Source organism: Heterodontus francisci, chromosome 34 (genome assembly GCF_036365525.1).
Source record: "Heterodontus francisci isolate sHetFra1 chromosome 34, sHetFra1.hap1, whole genome shotgun sequence".
NCBI classification, from domain to species: Eukaryota; Metazoa; Chordata; class Chondrichthyes; order Heterodontiformes; family Heterodontidae; genus Heterodontus; species Heterodontus francisci.
This window is the reverse complement of record NC_090404.1, coordinates 6393307-6417412: the sequence shown is the minus strand read 5'-3', so window position 1 is coordinate 6417412 and position 24106 is coordinate 6393307. Positions and strand designations below refer to the sequence as shown.

The window sequence follows — 24106 nt, the reverse complement described above, 5'->3', positions numbered from 1 at the left end:
TAATACCTGCAATGGGCGGTCTGTCTTATGACAAAAGTGGACAGGCTAGGCTTATAGAGTCATAGAGTCATAGAGTCGTATAGCATAGAAACAGGCCCTTCGGCCCACCACGTCCTTTCCGACCATAATGCCTATCTATACTAATCCCACCTGCCTGCATTAATTCCATATACCTCTATGCCTTGCTCCTTCAAGTACCTGTCCAGATGCCTCTTAAATGTTACTACTGTTCCTGCCTCCACCACCTCCTCTGGCAACTCATTCCAGATACCCACTATTCTTTGTGTGAAAAATTTACCCCTTTGATCCCCTTTAAACCTCCTCTCTCTCACATTAAATCTATGCCCTCTAGTTTTAGTCACCCCTCCCATGGGAAACAGACTCTGGCTATCTGCCCTATCTATGCTCTCATAATTTTATATACCTCTATCATGTCCCCTCTCAGCCTCCTTCGCTCCAGGAAAAACAGACCCAGCCTATCCAATCTCTCTTTATAACGTAAGCCCTCCAAACCAGGCACCATCCTTGTGAATCTTTTCTGCACCCTCTCTAGCTTAATCACATCATTCCTGTAGTGCGGCGAACAGAACTGCACACAATACTCCAAATGCAGCCTAACCAACGTGATATACAACTGTAACATGACGTCCCAACTCATTGCCTCGGCCGATGAAGGCAAGTATGCCATCTGCCTTCTTCACCACCCTGCCTCCCTGTGTTGCCACTTTCAGGGAATTATGTACTTGCACCCCAAGGTCTCTCTGCTCAACAACCCTTCCCAGGGCCCTGTCATTCACTGTATATATCCTGCCCTGGTTTAACTTCCCAAAATGCATCACTTCGCACCTGTCTGCATTGAATTCCATTTGCCAATCAGTTGCCCACTTTCCCAGTTGATACATATCCAGTTGTAACCTTAGACAACCTTCTTCACTGTCCACTATACCACCAATTTTCGTGTCATCTGCAAACTTACTAATCATATCCCCTACATTTACATTCAAGTCATTAATATATATAACAAACAACAGAGGGCCCAACACCGATCCCTGCGGCACACAACCGGTCACTGGCCTCCAATCTGGAAAGCAACCCTCCTTCTGTCTCCTATCACGAAGCCAATTTTGTATCCAATTTGCCACTCACCCTGGATCCCATGTGTTGGAACCTTCTGGACCAGCCTACCATGCGGGACCTTGTCAAAGGCCTTGTTAAAGTCCATGTATACAACGTCCAATGCCCTGCCCTCGTCAATCCTCTTGGTCACCTCCTCGAAAAACTCAATCAATTTCGTGAGACATGATTTCCCACGTACAAAGCCATGCTGGCTATCCCTGATCAGACCTTGCCTTTCCAAATGCATATAAATCCTGTCTCTCAGAATCCCTTCCAATAAAGTTCCCACCACGATGTAAGGCTCACCGGCCTGTAGTTCCTTGGCTTATCCCTGCTGCCCTTCTTAAATAAAGGCACAACATTAGCTATCCTCCAGTCTTCCGGTGCCTCACCCATGGCTAACGATGATATAAAATTCTCTGCCAGGGCCCCAGCAATTTCCTCCCTTGCTTCCCATAGCATCCTGGGATACACCTGGTCAGGCCCTGTGGATTAATCCACCTTAATGCGCTTCAAAACCTCCAACACCTCCTTCTTTGTAATGCTGATATGCTCCAGGATATCGCTGTTCCCTCCCTTGAACTCACTAGCTTCCATGACCTTCTCTAGGGTAAATACAGATGAGAAGTACTTATTTAAGAGCTTTCCCATTTCCTGTGGCTCCACACATAGATTACCACAGTGATCCCTAAGGGGACCTACTCTCTCCCTTGCTACCCTTTTACTTTTAATATACTTATAGAATCTTTTAGGATTCTCCTTTATCTTATCTGCCAGGGAAATCTCATGGCCCCTTTTCGCCCTCCTAATTTCCTTCTTAAGTGTACTCCTACATCCCTTATACCTCTCGAGGGACTTGATTGATCCCAGCTGCCTATACCTGACATATGCCTGCTTCTTTGTCCTGACCAGGCCCTCAATATCCCTCGTCAACCAAGGTTCCCTAAACTTGACAGCTTTGTCCTTCAATCTAACAGGAACATACCGGCCCCGAACTCTTCTGATCTCACTTTTAAAAGCCTCCCACTTGCCAGACGTCCCTTTACCTGTAAACAGCCTCTTCCTGTTATTCTTGTATCCACCTGTTTTGATGAAACGTCACTGATCTGAAACGTTAAGTCTGCTTTTTTCCCCGCAGATGCTGCCAGACCTGCTCAGTATTTGCAACATTTATTGTTTTACTTCGGTTTTCCAGTATCTGCAGTATTTTGCTTTTATATTATTGTATCCACTGGTGCTGAAGAGTAAGAGGCATCTTGATTAAACAGGCAAAATCCTGAGAGATCTCAACAGGGTGAATGTGGAAAGGATGTTTCCTCTTGTGGGAGAATCTCTATCTAGGGCGAATTCTTCAAAATGATAAGTCACCCATTTAAGACAGAGAAAAGGAGATTTTTTTGTTTCTCTCTCAGAGGTTCGTGAGTCTTTGGAATTCTCTTCTTCAAAAGGCCATGGAAGCAAAGTCTTTGAATATTTTTAAGACAGGTAGACAGATTCTTCAGAAGCAAGGGGGTGAATGGTTATTGGGGGTAGGTGGGAATGTGGAGTTGAGGTTATGATCAGATCAGCCATGATCTTATTGAATGGCGGAGTAGGCTTGAGGAGCCGAGTGACCTTCTCCTGCTCCTAATTTGTCTGTTTGTATGTAAAATAAAGGGTACAATTCTCAAAGGGGTGCAAGAGCAAAGGGACAGAGGTAGATGTGGGCAAATCATTGAAGATGGCAGGGCAGGTTGTGAGATTGGTTAATAGAGCATACGGGATGCTAGGACTTATAAATAGTGGCATGGAGTACAAAAGCAAGGAAGTTGTGATAATCTTGCATAATGCACTGGTTCGACCTCAACTGAAGTATTAAGTTCAGTTCTGGGCACCTCACCTTAGGAAGGATGTGAAGGCATTATAGAGGGTGTGCAGAATAAAGTTATGAGAATAGTTCCAGATGTGAGGAACTTCCATTACAGGGATAGATTGGAGAAGCTGGTGCTGTCCTCTTTGGAGAAACGATTGAGAGGAGATTTGATGGAGGTGTTCAAAGTCATGAGGGGACAGAGGGAAACTGTTTCCATTGCTGGAAGGATCGAGAACCAGAGAACACCAGTTTAAGATGATTGGCAAAAGAACCAATGGCGACATGAAGTAAAAAAGGTCTTTACACAAGAAGTGGTCAGGATCTGGAATGCACTGCCTGAGAGTGCGGTGGGCATAGCTGAGTTAAACTTGCAGAGTGTGAGGGCAGATCCGACAAACCAGATAGCCTCCTTTTGCGCTGTAACCATTCTAAGATTCTACAGATCCCTCCGTGAAAAAAATATTTCTACATTACTACAGGGACCACCACATAAAAATTACTTCTTCAGCCGTAAAGCACTTGCGGAGGTCTTAAGATCCCGAATGGCATTACACAATGTCGTTATTTCTTTTATGAAAGATGTCTTTTACAGTCTGATATTTCACACTCGAGAGTTAAATAATTATCTGCCTGTTTCCACAGGGACCATTCCTAAGTAAGAAGACCAAATCTGTACACGGTACTGCAGATGTGGTCTCACCAACGCCCTTTACAACTGCAGCAGAACTTCCTTACTTTTATATTCTGTTCCCCTTGCAATAAACTACAACATCCCATTTGTCTTCCTAATCACTTGCTGTACCTGCATACTAACATTTTGTTACTCATGTACCAAGACATCCAGGTCCCTCTGTACCGCAGAGTTCTGCAATCTCTCTCTATTTCAATGATATGCCGTTTTTCTATTCTTCCTACCAAAGTGGACAAGTACACATTTTCCACATTATACTCCATCTGCCAATTTTTAGCCAGTAGGGCAACCTATCTATAATCCCTTTTTAAACTCATTATGTCACCGCAACTTACTTTTCTACCTATCTTAGCATTGTCAGAAAATTTAGCAACCATACATTAGGTCCATTCATCCAAATTATTGATATAGATTGTAAATAGTTAAGGCCTCAGCAGTGATCCCTGTGGCACTCCACTAGTACGGCTCACTCACCCGAAAATGAGCCATGTATCCTTTCTCTCTGATTCCTGTTAGCTAAGCAGTCCTTTATCCAAGCTAATAGAAACATAGAAAATAGGAACAGGAGTAGGCCATTCGGTCCTTGGAGCATGTTCCGCCATTCAATACGATCATGGCTGATCATCCAAACTCAGTAACCTGTTCCCGCTTTCTCCCCGTATCCCCTGATCCCATTAGCCCGAAGAACTATATCTAACTCTTTCTTAAATATATTTAATGATTTGGCCTCAACTGCTTTCCATGGTCGAGAATTCCAAAGGTTCACCAATCTCTGGGTGAAGAAACCTCTCCTCACCTCAGTCCTAAATGGCTTACCTCTTATCTTTAGAGTGTGACCCTGGTCCTGGACTCCCCCGCCATCGAGAACATCCTTCCTGCATCTAGTCTGTCCAGTCCTGTTAGAATGTTGTAGGTTTCTATGAGATCCCCTCTCATTCGTATAAACTCTAGCAAGTACAAGCCTAATCGACCGAATCTCACTTCATACGTCAGTCCTGCCATCCCAGGAATCAGTCTGGTGAACCTTCGCTCACTCCCTCCATAGAAAGAACATACTTCCTCAGATAAGGAGACCAAAACTGAACACAATACTCCAGACGTGGTCTCACCAAGGCCTTGCATCATTGCAGCAAGATATCCTTGCTCCTGTACTCGAATCCTCTCGCTATGAAGGCCAACATACCATTTGACTTCTTAACTGCCTGCTGCACCTGGATGCTTACTTTCAATGACTGGTGCATAAGGACACCCAGGTCTCGCTGCACCTCCCCCTTTCCCAATCTATTGCCGTTCAGATAATAATCTGCCTTTCTGCTTTTGCACCAAAGTGGATAACCTGACATTTATCCACATTATACTGCATCTGCCATGTATTTGCCCACTCACTCAATCTGTACAAATCACACTGGAGCTTCTCTGCATCCTCCTCACAGCTTCCACTCCCACCCAGCTTTGTGTCATCTGCAAACTTGGATATATTACATTTAATTCTCTCATCTATATCATTAATATATATTGTGAATCGCTGGGGTCCTAGCACTGATCCCTGCGGTGTCCCACTAGTCACTGTCTGCCGCTCAGAAAAAGATCCGTTTATTCCTACTCTTGTTTCCAATTTGCCAACCAATAATATTTTACTCCTACATGATGAGCTGCTATTTTGTGTAGTCACCTTTGATGTGGCACCTTACAAAACGTCTTTTAGTCACCCAAGGACACCACATCAATATGTTTCCCTTTATCCACGTTGCTTGTTACTTCCTCAAAGAACTCTAATAAATTATATATAAACACAATTTCCCTTTCACAAGCCTTTTTGACTCTTCCTGATTGCATTAAGGTTTTTAAGTGCTCTGTTATTATTTCCTTAATGATATATTCTCGCATTTTCCCGAAGACAGATGTTCGGCTAACTGACCTGTAGTTGCCTGCTTTCTGTCTATATATTTTGTTGAATGGGGGAGGGGGGGATATATTTTTTTATTTTTCAATTTGATGAGACATTTCGAGACTCTAGGGATTTTAGGAAAATTACAACCAATGCATCTATTATCTCCACAAACACTTAAGATCCCAGGTTGAAGTCCATCATGTCCTGGGCACCTGTTAGCATTTAGTCCCAATAGTTTTCTCACTACCTTTTACCTGGTGATTGTGATTGATTTAAGTTCCTCCCTTCCTTTCACCTCTTGATTTAGAAGCATTTCTCGGATGTTACGTGTGTCTTCTATGTTGAAGACAGACAAAAAATATCTGTTCAACGCTTTTGCCATTTCCTCGTTTCCCATTATTAATTCCTCAGATTCACTCTCCAGAGGACCGACGCTCACTTTTTTTACTCTTTTCCTTTTCAAATAATTATAGAAACTCTTACTACCTGCTTTATATTTCTCGGGAGCTTTCTCTTCTATGCTAATTTCCACCTCATTTTTTTAGTCACTTTTCTGACCTTTAAATTCGGTCCACTCTTCCGACCTATCACTAAACTTCGCAGAATTGTTCTGGCAAATGTGGTTTTGCTTCAGAATGGAAATGTCAGAAGTTACTCGGGTCTAATCAGAAACCTTTGGAAATGTTCCCGTGGCTGGGGGACACTGAAAAATCTGATGAGATGGTGAATGGGATGGAGTGAAACCTCAGGAAGAGAAGGTGTGACGGTCACTGGCGAATCCTGGGGTGAGTTCGGTGAATTCGGGAAGATGGTTATGAGACAGAATTGACAGGGAGAGACGATCCCTGCTGTGATGATCAGTAAGGTCAGGGAGAAGGCATCAGCCGGAATTTAGCTGGCAGAGAGGATCCCTGGGATGATGTTCAGTGAAATCATGGAGATGGCACCAGAGGAAATAGGGCAGAGAGAGAGTATCCCTGTGGTGTTGATCAGTGAGTTCAGGGAGATGGTACCAGAGGAGTTGGGGCAGGGAGAGAGGATCCCTGGGGTGATGTTCAGTGAATTTAGGGAGATGGTATCAGAGAGATTGGAGCAGAGCAGAGAGAAAGGTCAGCAGGCAAACTAGTGACGGAGCGTCAGGGGTGCCATGTATAATAGAAAATGTGGAGGCAGAGAGTCGCCATGTGCATAACAGAAAATTGGATTGTGTGTTTGTATCTGACAGAGCAGGTGGAGAGTTTCTGTTTGTGTGCAAAACAGAAAATGTGAAGATAGAGTCTCTGTATTGGATAGGATCAGACTGCAGTGTTCATTACCACAGTTTATGCTCTCCCCTGTGTCATTTAGGCCCCAATCTCTGGGAATCATCCCGCCACTTTTGCTTCCTTGTTTGTCACTTAGGCTTCAGGCTTTGTAAATCACTCTGGTGCATGAGATAGGCCTCAAGCTCTGGGATCAGTCCTCTAGTTTGTGCTCCCTGGCGTGTCAGATGGACCCCAGGCTCTTGGAATAATTGCCAGCGTTTGTGCTCGATGCTGCATTTGCACCGGTCTCTAGGAATGCTTCTCAGGATTTGTGCTTCCCCACGTGTCTGTCACCTTGTGCTTTACCTGCCCTGGCAGTGATTAGTGGGAAAGTGTAGAGGGAGCATTACTCTTTATCTAACCCGTGCCGTACACAGTGGTTGATGGGACTTTGTAGAGGGATATTGAATCTGCATCTTCCCCGTACTGTACCTGCTTGGCAGTGTTTTATGGCACAGTGCAGAGGGAGCTTTCCTTTTTATTTAAGCTGACCCGTGCCTGCCCTGGCAGTGTTTGATGGGACAATGTAGAGGAAGTTTTACTCTGTATCTAATCCATGCCATGCCTTACCTGAAAATGTTTGATGGAACATACACTATATCTACCATATGTTCCATATACTGTTCTATGTCAGGCAGTGATGGAGCAGAGTGCTGCTCTTTTATGTAACCTGGCGTGCGACTCTGACAGACCATAAAATGAGAGAAGGCGGTGAGGTGAACCTAGTCGCTCTGCGATCATAATGTCTCTGGGGATTGGCATAATCAAGCAGGGGAAAAGGTGTGTTTATTCTGATGGGACGTGGCGCAGCGTCGCTTTCACCGGAGGACATTTAAACACAACCCAGAGAGGACTGGTGAAAAATAGCTGTCAGGAATGGGGAAAACGTATAACAGGAAAAATTGAGCTGGTGGATGGGCCTTGGGTAAAGGAAGGCAGCAAAGTGCAACTTATTCCATTTGCTGTTCAAGATTTATTAACAATTTTCAAAATAATCCATTTTTAAAAAGGTTCAAACTGAATAATAACAACTGCGTGACACATTGAGAACAGAACACATGCAGTCCGAGTTGCCAGCTGTCTACAAAACTGTAACAGAAACTCGAAGATATATTTACTTTATAACCACGATTATATCATACATTTCAAACAGAAAAACTGAAACAGTGCTTCCGAATTTCTCATCTACAGATTCGGAAACATAAATTGAAGGCATTTTACTACTGCAAATTTTTTCATAGTGCAAAGATGTTTTAAAAAATGAGGAAAATCCTGAGCGGCCGAAATTCAAGCTATCACTTGACCTGTAAAAGAGGGATAAAAGAATGAAGCAGAGATTTGGTGTTCTGGGAAATTCATCTCGCAGGTTTATTTTAATCTGCGAAAAATTTAGAGACTTGTCAAACAGCTTCAGTCAAATTGAAGTGTGAGTGGATTAAATATTCCCACCTTCACCAGAGTGACGGCAGCACTATAGAAAATGTTCAGGAAGAACAGGATGATGAATATGGAAGCGGTTGTCCAGATGTTGCCGCTCTCTTCCTCATTGTCTTCAATCCAGATGTGGTCTGATGAATCTATGGAGATGTAGGGGAGGAAATATATTTAGATCGCTTATTAATCCTAAATATAAGATTGCTATTTTACATTCGCAGTTCTCTTCCTTCAGCCATTATTTTATTCTTTAATTTAATTTTCAATGCATATCTAATAAGTTAATCATGTTCAGCAATCTATCTCTGTCACTAACTCCTCAGCATTCTTGCCTTATGAACCTCGCCCAGGCCGTGTTGGAAAATACGTCATTTTTTTTCTTCAGTGTCAGGCGCTATTTTAGTTTAGATCGATGTTGTTCTATCATTAGGGATTATCATGGTGAGATATAGAGGGAGGTTTACCGATCGATAACAATTATTTTGAAGATAGGTTCTGATAGCTACTTATTTGGAGATTGTCAATGTTGCTGGGTAAGGGATCGGATGTGAGTTCCAATCTTGCTTGTGTTCCAATCTTACTTGTTTATTCGTGGTGAAAGTGATCGGTAGATCATTAATTTATCTCCGTTTCTAAGTGAAAACATTGCGTCTTTGAGATTGCAGGTCCTCCATGTATGAGGAAAAATGTTAAAGATGGCGTCTGTTCAAATAGTGCATTTGAATACCACTTTCATCTATAGTCTGGCATTTTTGTTTGTGCGGTTTAGAGTAATCTGCATGTGAGTATCTCTTGCTTTGCATTACTCTGTCTTTGGGTCTCCATATGTGAGTTTGTGTGAGTGTGAATGAGTGTGTTTATTTGTTTGTTTGTATACTCAAAATCGAGTGTATTAATGTGTTTGTTTATATCTTGATGGCTGTGTGTATGTGTCCAAGTAGGTTAATGTCTGTTAGTGTGCCAATGTTCATTGATGTGTGTATTCAATTGACCGCCTGTGGCTGTGTTGTGTCTATTTGTCCATGTGTGTGTATGAGCGTGTTAATATTTGGTAATGTGTGTATTTGTGTCCCCATCAGCTTATTCACCTGTACTTCTGTTTTGGCGAATGTGTTTATGGGTCCTTTTACGTTAATGTGTGTTTATGTGTCAATGACTGTGTACGTAGGTGTGTTAATGTGTCTGTTTATGTGTGATGTGCCTACATAATTGTGATAACTTGTGTATTTTTGCGTTGATGTCTACGTTAATGTATTATTGCGTGCGTTAATGTGTGATTATGTGTATGTGTGCTACTGTATGTGTTTATATGCGTGTTTGTGCATCCATGTGTTTGTGTGGCAGTATATTAATGTTGGTGTTTGTTTGTGTGTGAGGGTGTGTTCATGTCTCTATTTATCTCTGTGTTTGTGAGTACGTGTACGAGTCTGTTAATGTGCGAGTATGTGCGTCCATGTGTGTGTATTAATGTGAATCCTGGTGTGTGTTTTTAGGTCTATGTTTCTGTGTAAGTGAGACTGCACTTAGGTGTGTTTTTATGTTTATGTTTGTGGCTTTGACTGTGGGTGCATTTATATCTGTGTTTGGTTCTGTTCGTCTATGCAGGTGCATGTGTGTGGTTGTGCATGTGAGCATGTTTATGTGTGTGTTTGTGTCCGTGTGCCTGTACATTTTTGTTCTTTTTCAAAGTTCCACAGAGAACCAATAACCGGGTCTGGCCTTGACCGTGTGTGTTGTAGAGAATATTCTTCGCCGTTCTGTGTATAAATGTATTCTGTGCGAGATGGAATATGACATCAGCTGAATGCAACTGAAGGACCTCGGAATCGTCAGGAACACAAGAGTAAAAGAATATAGAGGAGGATTCTATCACCAGTTAGATTTGGACTATTAGAATTCAATCTCTTCGAATAAGGTTAACAGGGGAACCTTTAAAGAGAATATGTTGCACACATGTGTAGTTTACAATATGATTTTCGTGTAGAAAGTTTAAAATCTTCGCACAGTGAGCTGGAAGCTGACGTTGCACTAAAAGCAATTGAGCCTATGTATTAGAGAGCAGTTGCCATCCAAACCTCTGCCGGGGGAGTGGGAATATAGTGGGTTACAAATGCCCTTGCTGCTATATCTGTTGGAGGAATTCCAGGAAGGGATTGCAGTCGATTGACAAATGTCTTTGCCCTCTCTCTATTGGAGAAGTGGAGTTACAGTGGATTAACAATTGTCCTTTTCGTGTCTCTGTTTAGGAAGTGGTGATACAGTGGGTGATAAATTGCCCTTTCCCCTCTTTCTGGTGGGGGATTTTCGGTATAGTTTGTATTCGTGTGTGGCCCTCATTTCAGCTCCTAGTGGGTGCGATGCTGCAACTTAAAACTGACACAAATTCTGAAGGGATGGAAAACACGAGAAGAAGGAACAGCGACCTCTAAATGCACTGCATTTGTTAGAAAAAAGAACATTTCACATTCCACAACTCCAGCGAAACCTCCCCCCTCCCCACCCCCCGCCTGCACCCCGACCTCTCCCAATAGAAGGCAGCAAAGCTGCAGAATCCTGTAACGAATCATCTTTTCTTTGTCAACAATCTGTGGTGTATCTGAGCTGGGAGCACGGTTCTGCAAGACTTGGGCCCAAGACCAGCAAAATCTTTATTTAAGTCAATAGAGCTACACTTAGAAAATGTGGTAAGCAAAATTAATTGAGCGGTTGTGTATTTAAATCGTGATTGAAAGAAAAGATCTTTATTGATTTTTATGTAAGAATTAAAATGCAATCGAGAGATTCTCATTAACATAAATTGACAGTGTCCAACAGTGCAAGGGAAATGTTCACAAAACTCGGTTTACCACTGGATTTATTAACTGTTCTGTTGATGATCTTCAAGGGGATCACTTCATGTCCCACCACACAGGAGTAAGAAGCGCCGCTGGCCCACTCCTCCGCTGCAATGGATAACAGGCTGTAGATGAAGAAGGAGCTATTGTCGTTCTCCGCCATCACCTCGGTGTTCTTGTAGTTTCCGGGATTCACCGACTTGTCATTGATGGTCCACTTGACGAAGATCTCTCGGGGGGAGAAACCTCTCACTAAGCAGGTGAGGTAGAGGAACCTCTGAGCGGAGACATCTTCTGCCGGGGGCAGGAGGACAGACACGGACGGTTCTCGAATATCTTTAACTGCAGAAAAAGTAAAATAAATATCAATAAAATGGAGAATCCCAGATACAATGAAACCGGGGGTTAGATGTGAGAGAAATTTTAAAGGTTTTCCTTTTCCCCTCTGGGGCCTGGCCTCTTTTCCAACCCGGAGCAGAGGCGGGTGCAATCCCCCTCTCTGAGAACTTAAAAGGATCGGAATGGAAAATTACATAGCATTTACAACACAGGAACAGGCCATTTGGCCCAACGAGCCTCTGCTGGTGTTTATGCTGCACACGAACCTCCTCCCACCTTACTACATCTCCTTCTATTCCTTTCTCCATCATCTACCTATCTAGCATCCCCTTAAATGCATCACCGATGGTTCCAGAGAGGTTCGTTAGTGAATTACAATTAAATTATCAGAGTAATCCATTCAACCATTTAATAGGTTGAATTGGGCCTTGCACAAACACCGGAAATAAACACAACCTCGCACTTACTGCTTCAATCTCACTGCTCACCTTTTTCCTTGTGGATGGAATCTCTGAGAGGAGTCGGCAGATCCTGATGGCTCACCACACAGTAGAACTCAGCCCCACTCAGCCAGTCTTGCGTCGAGATGTTTACGGTGCTGATCACGCTGTCGGGATCCTCTCCGGGTTGCACGGCAATCTTTGATTTCAAAGGCTTCTTTTCTTGGGTCCAGGACACGTTGACGCCATAAGGAGCATTAGACACGACGCAGGTTAAGGTCACCGTCGCCTCCAGTAAGACCTGTTCTATTGATGGTGGCAGTAGTTTAATTACTGGATCATTGCAGGAACAAGGAACTGTAAAACAGATATGAAAGTCAAACAAAGATTCATCTTCAGAATCAGACACCAATATTCAGCCTTCACTGTCTCGAGGAGAATAAATCAACTTCGAGATATCGACCTCAAACTGTTGCTTAAATAATATCACTTATTGGAAGGACAACAACCTGAAAAGCTTCCGGGAGATTCTATAACATATACTGTGTGCTTGCACCCTAAGAAGCCTGTAATGGACTTTGAAGCAAGTAGGCGACAGAGGGCGATCTGACCAGAGGGCAATCATAAAGCCAAAGGAAAAAGAGTTGGCCATTCAGCCCCTCGAGCCTGTTCTGCCAATCAGTAGACAATGGCTCATCTGTATCTTAATACAGTCTACCATAGAACCATAGAAAAATTACTGCTTAGAAGGAGGCCAAGCTAATCCCACCTTCCAGGGTTTGGTCCATAGCCTTGCCGATGACAGCACTTCAGATGCATGTCCAGATACCTTTTGAACAAATTGAAGGTCTGTGCCTCCACCACCGTTCCTGGTACTGAATTCCAGACACCCACCACCCTCTGCGTGAAAACGTTTTTCTTCATCTCCCTTCGAAACCTTCTAGAAATCGACTTAAATCTGTGTTCCCCTGATAATTGACCTCTCCACTAGGCGAAACAGGTCCTTCCTGTCTACTCTATCTGGACCCTTCATAATTTTGTACAAGGCTGCGGACCAAACGTTGGAAAATGGGATTAGAATAGTTAGGTGCGTGATGGCCGGCACAGATACGATGGGCCGAATGGACCGTTTCTGTGCAATATATCTCTATGACTCCTCTATTAAGCCACCCCTCAGCCTCCTCCGTTCTAAGGAAAACAACCCTAGCCTATCCAACCTTTCCTCATAGCTGCAACTTTCGAGCCCTGACAACATTCTTGTAAATCTCCTCTGTACTCACTCCAGAGCAATTATGTCCTTTCTGTAATGTGGTCACCAGAACTGCACGCAATATTCCAACTGTGGCCTAACCAGTATTTTATACAGTTCAAGAATTACATCCCTGTATTTGATTTTCATATCTCGGCCAATAAAGGAAAGTATTCCATGTGCCTTCTTCACCACTCTATCTACCTGTCCTGCCACCTTCTGGAACCTATGGATATGTACTCCAAGGTCTCTCACTTTTTCTACCCCTCTCAATATCCTCCCGTTTATTGTGTACTCCCTTGCTTTATTTGCCCTCCCCAAATGCATTACCTCACACTTTTCTGGATTGAATGCCATCTGCCACTTTTCTGTCCACTCAATTGAACCGTTCATACAATTTTGCAGTCTACAGCTATCCTCTTCACTATCAACGACATGGGCAATTTTTGTGTCAGCAGAAAATTTCCCAATAATGCCTCCCACAGTTAAGTCCAAATCATGAATACATGTCACGAACAGGAAGGGACCCACAACTGAACCCTGTGGAACACCACTGGAAACAGCTTTCCATTCACAAAAGCATCCGTCGGTCAATACCCTTTGTTTACTGGCTCTGAGACAATTCTGGATCCAACCTGACATATTCCCCTGCATCCCACGGGCTTTCATTTTACTGAGCAGTCTGCCATGTGGGACCTTGTCAAATACCTTACTAAAGTCCATGTAGACCAGATCTACTGCATTACCCTCATCAATCTTTCTTGTTACTTCCTCAAAAAACTCAATTAAGTTAGAAAGACATGCCCTTCCCTTAAAACATCCATGCTGACTATCCCTAATTAATCTGTGTCTTTCTAAGTGGCAGTTTCTCCTGCTCCTCAGTACATCTTCTAACAATTGACCCACCACCGTGGTCAGACTGACCGACCTATAATTATTTGGAACATCCCTCACACCCTTTTTGAAAAATTGTACAATGTTCCCAGACATCTAATCGTATGGCACCTCTCCTGTCTCTAGTGAGGAGTTGAAAATGATCCTCAGCGCATCCGTTATTTCCTCCCTGGCCTCCTTTAACAACCTGGGATGTAATTCACCCGGCCCCTATGTATCTCTTAATACCCCTGCCTCACTTCAATTTATCAATTTCAACATGAAAATTTTCAATTCATGCCAAACTTCAAGAGTGAGTTGAGGGAGAGAATTCCAGATTTCCACTACCCACTGTGTGAATAGCTTTCCTGACTTCATCCCCGAGTAATCTTGGTCTAATTTGAAGGTTATGCACCCTTGTTCTGGAGACCACCGACAGAGGAAATATTTTCTCCATCGATTCCATTAATTCCAGGAAACATCTTAAACACCCTTCAATCTTCTATACACAAAGGAATACCAGTTTGGCCTGTGAAACCTGTCCTCTTAATTTAACCCGTTCAGTCACGTTATAATTCTAATCAATTTGTGTTGCATCACTCCCACTGCCAATATGTTCTTCTTGAGCTCATGAGTCCAGAATTGAACACAGTTTTCTAAATAGAGAAGATGCTCTTTCTGGCAACCGATCCCGAGGTTGTGAACAGTGAAGTGTTCCAGACACCTATTGCCGCTCCGAATATGATCGGCCAACTCAGGATCAACCTGATATCAAGGCCACCTCACTCGCTATATGACATCACAGAAGAGGGAAACATTCTTTGGTGATGTGATGACATGTTGAACCGTGAGCAATCCTAATTCAGCACTCACAGTGGAATGAGGCATACAACTGCACGATGGCAAATTGGAAAAATATTCAGTGCTTTGTACTAATTCAAATAAATCTTTGAATTTGGTTATCGTCGGAGCACTGTATGATCTGGAGCGACGTGGGATTGCATCTCTTACCCTGAGATCCGGTGATGTTTCGGCTTTGGGTGACCCCTTGATGGGAGACCTGGCAGGTATAGACCGTGTTGTTGAACCATTCCCCAGCGGGGACTGTCAGCCGACTGGTCGCCGAGAAGTTCCCGTTCACCTCACAAGCGGCAGAGGTGACGAAGCCCGAATCCATGGGTTGTCCATCCTTCAACCAACTCACGGTTAATGACTCTGGATGGAAATCGATGATTGAACACACGACAGTTGCAAATCTGCTGCTTCTGATTTCTTCACTGGAAATCTGGGTGAGGGTAACAGTTGGATGGACGATGTCACCTTGACAATCTTCAAGAAAAACATGCTAGACATTTCTAGAAGAAAGTAACAACGAATGCAAACTGTCCTTATATTTTAACAGGTTCTTTGCTGTCAAGCAGACACGGGGTGGCACAGTGGCGCAGTGGTTAGCACCGCAGCCTCACAGCTCCAGCGACCCGGGTTCAATTCCGGGTACTGCCTGTGTGGAGTTTGCAAGTTCTCCCTGTGTCTGCGTGGGTTTCCTCCGGGTGCTCCGGTTTCCTCCCACATGCCAAAGACTTGCAGGTTGATAGGTAAATTGGCCATTAGAAATTGCCCCTCGTATAGGTAGGTGGTAGGGAAATATATAGGGATAGGTGGGGATGTGATAGGAATATGGGATTAGTGTAGGATTAGTGTAAACGGGTGGTTGATGGTCGGCACAGACTCGGTGGGCCGAAGGGCCTGTTTCAGTGCTGTATCTCTAAACTAAACATAAACTAAACTAACTGGGGTTCCCAGGTTTCAGAACTGTGCACTGTACTCTAAATGTGATATAGCCAAAGCTATACACAAGATAACGATAGCTTTTCTGTTTTTCACAGTTTTCACAACACTAACCTGGAATTTCTTTGATCCAGACTGACTCTCCACGTCGAACCTCGCAGTAGATTTTGCTGCTTCCCACCTCTGACTCGGTGATGGTTAACTGGCTGCTCAGGGTGTAGGTTCCCTTCTTGTTCAGCACTGACGGGTAAGTCTTTAATCCAGTGGTGATTAGCTCTTGATCTTTCTTCCAGGAAACGCTGGTGATTTCGGGGATGTAGTCCATCGCCAAACAGCCGTAGGCCACGGAGCCGCCGGAGTTGGGTTGTTCACAGGAGCACAGGCCATAAAGGGTTGGGGGAGACGGTGTCGCTGGGAAAGAATGGCAGATTGAACAAGTTAGACTGTGATTCATGCTTATTAAATAACCAGACAACTCGGAATTTAACTCCAGCTAGAAACTGATTCCAATATTTTCTGCTTAAAACCTTCATCCGCATTTGAGTTTCTAGCATTTCCATAATTTGCTGATCATCACCTGTCGGGTCCCCTGGTCAGGAACACACCTCTCTTTCAGGACCTGTCACATTACAAAATGAAGAGCCTTTTGAAGTCATCTCAATAAAGTATCTTTCATTGGATTAAACTGGAAGTAGAAATTTCCCACCATTTCGGTCAGTATTTATTCCAAAACCAGCATCCTTTTGTCCAAAAAAGAACACTCGACTTTTATTAATTGCAGTTTTTGGAAATTTGCTCTCTGCAAATAGACTGCTGTGTTTCCCCACCCCTCCATCTCTTCCCCAACACAATTCCCCTAAAAAATAGTGACTAATTTTACAAAGTGCCATCGCAATGCGTGCTTTAAAATGAGCTTCGAACTTGAAACCTGACTATCGGGCAAAGTAATTCAACTATTTTCCAATAAAAACCTACAGTGGCATTTGAGCTTCTTTGGGTTATTAATGTCCCCAGACTGTAAAATAATGGAAATGATAGCAGTGAAGGAGGCCATTCGGTCCATCAGGCCTGTGAAAGATCACTCCAGCGATCCCACAGATTTCCAACTCCTAATCTTCTTTTCAAAAATTCCATTTTATCCAGCTATTTTAGATTCTGTTTACAACCCTCTTTCTGATAGGACATCCCAGATCCTAACAACCCCCTGTGTAGAAAAGTAGATTCATACCCTCTTCCTTCATTCTTTTGATGCTGATTTTAAATCAGTGCCCTCTACAGACCAACTCATTGATCTGGGGAAATTGGTTTCTGTATTTCTGTATAAAACCATTCATTATTCAAAACACCTCTACCAGACTTCATTTTCAACTTCTACGTCCCCTCGACAATAAAGATCTTTTACAATAAATAGTTGAAGTTTTCTTTAAAATGTGGACAGAATCTTTTAGGACACAGATCTCAGAGAGGAGTTTTTACACAACCTAGTTTCTGGAAGTAAAGCTTCCGATGACTCGGCACTGACTCTATGCTATCACTTTCCTTCTCAGTACTTGAGGATTGTGATTGGTATTCTATCTTATTTTACTGAATGGATCTCTCCCGAGTTTGTTTCTACCTCTAAATACTTTAATAATCCGAATCAAATCCGATTCCTAAAGATCAGACATTTGGATTGATGTTCTGCAAATGTTCCAGTCAATTTTGCAAATATCTTGACATCTCTCACCAGTGAGAACTGGTGTTGCTGACTGTGTCGTTACAGACACCTCTTTTTTAGTTTAGTTTAGAGATACAGCACTGAAACAGGCCCTTCGGCCCACCGAGTCTGTGCCGACCATCGACCACCCGTTTACACTAATCCTACACTAATCCCATATTCCTATCTTCTTGCTGCTTGCACCGACCATAATGTGAACATCAGGACAGGTTTCTTCTATAAATATCTGATATTGACATCACTTACACATTATACATCGAGTGAATATCATTGGGTTCCATGCAAGGAAGGACAAAAAATAATGAAGTGTTTATTGCTGACATAGTCAACTCTCATCTCTGGTTTCTGTGGATAATGCAAACACTTGAGGCTTATTGGTCGGATATTGAAAGCTCGCTCACCGAGAGATTGTCGATGATGGTGGCGCAAAAGTTGGACATATGAGCTTTCAAATGGCATTAGAAAACATAATACATAAGAGAACATTCGGAAAATAGAAGTGCATGGATTAAAGGGATGGTGGTAACCTGCCAAGGTATAGGAAGCAGAAGGAAACGGTGAACTAACGCTTTTCTGATTGGAAAGAATTAAGCTTTGTGACCACCCTACTTTAAGATCAAACTAACTACCTACCTTTCATTCTATTATCATCCATGTACCTATCCAAGAGTCGCTTAAATGCCCTAATGTATTTGCTTCTACTACCACCGCTGGCAGCGCAATCCACGCACCCACCACTCTCTGTGTAAAGAACCTACCTCTGACATCTCCCCGAAACCTTCCTCCAATTATGCCCCCTGGTGATAGCCCTTTCCACCCTGGGAAAAAGTCTGTGGCTATCCACTCTCTCTATGCCTCTCATCATCTTGTACCCCTCTATCAAGTCACCTCTCATCCTTCTTCGCTCCAATGAGAAAAGCCCTAGCACCCTCAATCTTTCTTCGTAGGACATGCCCTCAAGTCCAGGCTATTCAATCTGTCAATTTCAATGAAGCTGCTTGATTCTAATTTATCAACTGTCAAAGTGTGACCACTGCAAGTCTGTAAGCTCTTTGAAATTTAACTGAAAGTCATTTCGAAAGCTCCCTTCGACTTCCAACTGTTTCTCCCTGTCTGTTCGCAATCTTAAAAACATGAAAGACATAGTTTCCCTTAAAATGAGTACATCAAAACAATTCACTTTCAGGAAAATTTGATGTCCTTAACAGCAGCTCAGTGACAGAGTAAAAATTTAGAAAATCAGGAGACATTTACCTTACAAACCGATTATCCACTTGGTTTGACACAATTTTATCATTAAGTGTTCCAAAAAAATTGAACCAATACACACAGTTAATTCATTAAAATCTGTGGTGACACCATTTCGAACTGAGTGCAGCTGAGTAAGAAATGTATTGTTCTCTAAATCGTTTTCAGACATAATTCAAATTTCTCTCTGACCCTTGAGATTTTGCACTCATTGGAATACAGGTAAATATACTACTGAATTGTGGGAGGTCATTTATGTTTAATTAATGAACACTATTATATTCTCGGTTAATATTCATGTTAGCTGATATTTAATCATTAGTTAATATTAATTCAAGACTAGTTTCTGCCTGGAACCTTGTGAAATAATAGGGTTTTAATTAAATTATTATGACACTTAATCAATATTAAATAATAAACGTCATATTGATAGATGAAAACATTCAGACAAATATATTACTTTTACTTAAATCGAACCACAGTTCAATAATTTGAAATGAACTATAATTTCTAGTCCCACCCTGTTTTCTCTCTGCAAACTTGTAAACTACACATGTATCTGAATGAGTTGATATATCAAACTCGGTCTATTCTCAGCAAGTATTTCACACGATAGATGTAGGAGTGGAATACTTTAAATAGTTCCAGGCCTGGCCGGGGTGACGAACTGACCATGGGCTGTAACATCGCCTGTTTGTGAAAACAGGACTCTCGTGTTTAAATATTGTCATAAATCTTAACCATATAAGAAAAAAAATCAAAAACACCCGAGCATTTTGCGATCAGTAACTGTGCTGCCACTATTTAATCACACAATGTTTTTATATTTCACTCTCGTGGTTCACACAATCCCTGTAAATTAATGGTTAAATATATTGTGTTTTTTTTATTGAAAGAAGCTCCTAAATGATCACTGTAAAGGTGGACGAGAACAGTTCATCAGATCATCTGCGACATTTGAAACTTAATGAGCAAATGTAGCCGAGATTTTTCTGATCACTTTAATATTTAATAAGCATGAAGAATAACTATCAGGTATAACCTGTTCATTGCCTTTAATTATATCCTAATTAACAGGTGCTGTTATTGAATTCAAAACTAACATCAACCTTTTGTAATTAATTGAATCTGCTTAAATTTCAACGTGTTATTTATTTGGCTCTCATCTTACGCAGTCTGCAAGTTTCTTCAATTTGAATAAAATCATATGAACAATTCTTTAACAGCCAGCGACTTCTTGTATTAGGAAATAGTTAATATTAGATTAGTGATAATTATCTCACTATCCAACAACAATGACATTGAAGGAAGAACATGGTTTGGGCTGCACGCAAAGAATGTAATAACCAGACAGATATATTACATTGAGAAACTGCAATTTACAACGCCTATTGACGTTGTAAGTAAATACAAGCTGTAATTCACCTGTTTTAATCAGGAATGTAACAATTAATTCAAAACCACTTATCAAACTTAACAGAACACAGCACTGGAATAAGTATGCTTATTGAAATAATTTCAAGCATAATTAAAAATTGTCTCCAGCCCATAACATTTTCTGGTCACAATAATTGTGCACGTGGCATACCAGAATTGTGAAAGGCGATTAATAAATAATGAATCGATGTTTATACTGAAGCATATTTGGTTTATAAGAGGAGATATTGTCACATTATAATTGTTTGAATTACATTAACTTTACTCTTCAATCTGTAAACTTGCTAATTATGCAGTTTGTAATTGCAGTAACATTTCACGTACTGAATGAACGTTGCAAACTATGGCTTAATAGTTTAATCTGCAATTAGCACGTAAATTGTTTTAAAAAAAATACCTTGAAATATCTTTGAATGCTTTTTCTCATTTCGGAAACCTGCCAGTTTTCCGGCTACAATCGGCTTTCAAACAGTTTTAAACACGTAGAATGTTTCCATTCAATTGGAAAACCTGCAGCCCCTCGAGATTAAACAATGCAGAAATGCCAAACTGTTTCACAAATTTTACTTATTTAAAGTAACACACTCTCTTCAGCAGATAAACACCAAATCACATCACTGACGGACTGAATCCTGCCACAGTACATTTCATGGACAAGCAGCTTAATTATACAAAAAATTTCAAACGATTCCAATGAAACATTGCAAAAGATCTCACGACAAAATCCATCGAGCCGGGCTGTCTTGGAACAAGTTAGTTACTGAAGTTGCTCAATGTATAACATGATGGTAGCAGAACTGTTAGTACAGAGAACATGTCTAATAAATTAACGTTGATACTATAGCATATTTCATTGATATTGGCTGATATCACAACATTTTAATAAGTGAGATTATACTAAGGTAAATCTGCAAGTTTGTTACTTATGTAGTTCTTAATTATATCAAATCTTGTATTACATATGAGCGTTCGTGAGCAGTAGATTGATAGATGACAATTTAATTACCACAAATAAAAATAGATCGAAATATCATCAGGCTATTTTGACTGCTGAAGCTTTCTGCCGAGAATCTTATTTCGAACATATTTAAACACTTATTGTTTGTGTTCGATCAGAAAACCTGCAGCAACTAGATGTCAGCAAGATTAAACATTGCAGAAGCGTCCAACAGTTTCACAACAGTTGGGTATTTAAAGTACCCCAAACACACAGTCTCATCAGCAAATAAACACCAAATCACAAACAGTAACTGAATCCCTCAACAGCACCGTTTGTGGAGAAGCCATTCAAATCTCTAATCTCTTTCCAGTAAAATCACAAAGCATTGCAACAACTCTCAATATAGAATGCATTGAGCCCACATTTCAGTGAACGAATGTATCATTAAAATAAATTGAAATATAAAAGAAAAGCACAAATAAAACAGTTACTGAATAAATGCATGTTTCTTACCTGCAGTCACCGTCACCCTGGTCCCTTGTCCCCAGTAGCCCAGGTCGTACGGCCCAGCACCCCCGGAGTACTGTCTTACACAGAAATAGATGGCGGTGTCTTCTGTCTTCAGGTTCTTCATGTCCAAAGTGAAGATGTTGTTTGAAGTGTCTTTGGACGCAGTAAATCGATCTTTAATCCCTGGGGCGTAGAAGCTGCTGAACAAACCATAGTAGCCAACCAACCACTCCAGCTCCTGCCCGGGAACCTGTCGGACCCAGCAGATCCAATGGCTGCCAAGATCAAACCCGCTGGTTTTACAGGTCAGTCTGAGGGAGCCGCCGGGTTTCCCCGTCTCTGCCTCTGGCTGAGTCAACACGATATCCGAATGGACACCTGTAAAAACTATCAAAAACCCCGAGGATTAATCCTGGTGAAATGATTCCTGTCTCTGTAACATTCCAGAGAGAGACTAACACTGAGACGGTAACAGTGAGAGACTCGGACAATAAAAACGACTCACAGGACAAGAAAACAAGTAACAGACTGAGAGAAATCGCCGACCTCATCCTTCTGACAATTCGGGGAAAATGGTTCTGGTAAGAACTCACTGAGCAAACCCGCTCCCGGACTGCTCCATTGCGGTCCCAGTGACCGGCATTTAAATACCCGGCAGAAGGGGCGAGGTTACAGGGGCCGCCTATAGGTTCCCTGATAGAGGCGGTTACTGGATCCACGTCCCACCTTCCACATCACTAACAGAATGGACTCATATCATTACATTGGGATATTATTAAATGTGACTTTTCATCTGTATCCGTGGATACGCATATGACGGTATGATTTCAGTGCAATGTGTTACTTGGTCGTAAATGGAGATATTGCAGTTGAATATTTGTTCAATAATAAATAATTGCATTGTGGGCTGCGAATCAAATCACTTTATTCCCTCACCTCTTCACAGGGCATGTGAATCTCTTCGATTAAGTTATGTTACCAGGGTCTAAAGTGACTGCGAGTAGATGTTAATCCATCTCGGTCGATCTATTCCTTCAATTTATATCAATAAAGTACCCCCGATAATTTGAATTGTTATCAATTTGTGCAACTAAATGCGGGATATTAGTAAAGTGATTCTATTTGCAGTGTGAATGGCTGTAGTTACATGATTTAGGAGCAGAGTGAATATAAACGCCTCACATTATACAAGTGTCTCTCACTCTCTCTCTCTCTCTCTCTCTCTCTCTCTGTGAATTTCACAAATTGCTCCTGATTTTGTGATCCTAAGCCAGCCTTTGAAAATTATTTGCAAAAGAAGTCCGCTTGCCTGATAATTAAGGAGTGACATGTAAAATTCAGATCAGCTAGAGGAGTTAGTGAATCCGAACTGATATCGCTATGAGCAAATCTATCCCCCGGCTCCAAATCGTTGCAGCTAACTTTATTAGCGAAAGACTGTGTACCATACACTAGTATCAGGAACGCAATATATCAGTACTTAGCGCTGTGCTACTGAATATCACAAGAATAGACGCTTTACTTGCTGTGGAATCGGATCGTAAACTGGGAAATTCTCTACCCAGTGGTAGCCTGGCAATGAAAGGGCTTGTTAAGCAATTCAAATTATAATAAATTAAACTGTATAGTATGCAGCTGTTATCAATAAAGGAGTATTTAGTTTGAATGTGATTCCCAGCAGTGTGAGAATATTCAAAGAAATGCAGCGGGTTCAAGACAATTCCACCTATTTATTCATTTTGTTATTCCCAATATCTCATTTCGCTGTGTGTGTGTTTGGGGGCGGGTGGGGGGTGGGGGGGGGGGGGGGGCGGTGGGGGGGGGGGGAGGTGGGTGGTGGCGGGGGGAGGAGGTGGTGTCATTAAATGTTCTCTCGAGAACTTCATGCAGTACTAAATAAATGATCTTAATTATCCAGAATTATTTTTAATGATCACGTTGGTCAATTTATTATTTGGCGCTCCCATTTTACCATAATATGATAACTGAATTTACAGAAAAACATTCTTTAGATATGATACCTCGTAAAATGCTTTCTTTTAGCTTCGTAAGATCACTGCTGAATAAGTTAATGTTCAAGTGGTTAAATCCTGTTTTTGTCCTTTCATATTCACGCTAATTTGCCCCACACAGTATTTGGCAGGAACCCAGCCGTGTGCAGTCAGGGAGGCTCAAAGACCCAATGTTATTTACCGGAAGCATCTGCGGGTTCTGTGCAGTAAATCAAAGATCTGTTTCCTCATTACTGACCGCTTGGCTGCAAGCCAACTTCAAACCCTTAAAATTGTCAATGAGGCCTACTCATAAACATATCTACCCAGCAACAATATTGAAATCAATTTTATTTTTTTCAGTTGTGAAACTGTGAATTGTTCCCATCTCAGGAAAGGAAATACATCCAGCGTCTCAGACACCCTGTTGGTAAGAACAGTTCACTGGAGGA

The 24106-nt window shown here is 41.9% G+C and overlaps 2 gene segments (V, D, J or C); one reads left to right on the top strand and one right to left on the bottom strand.

Moving 5' to 3' along the window:
• Nucleotides 1-24106, top strand: part of LOC137348552 (Ig heavy chain C region, secreted form-like) — a 703592-nt gene that overhangs the window by 297389 nt on the left and 382097 nt on the right.
• On the bottom strand, nucleotides 11054-22268 carry LOC137348964 (Ig heavy chain C region, secreted form-like). The segment is given in 6 exon segments: nucleotides 11054-11464; nucleotides 11950-12258; nucleotides 15035-15352; nucleotides 15926-16222; nucleotides 21667-22050; nucleotides 22169-22268. Coding segments are annotated over 6 exon segments (1743 nt in total).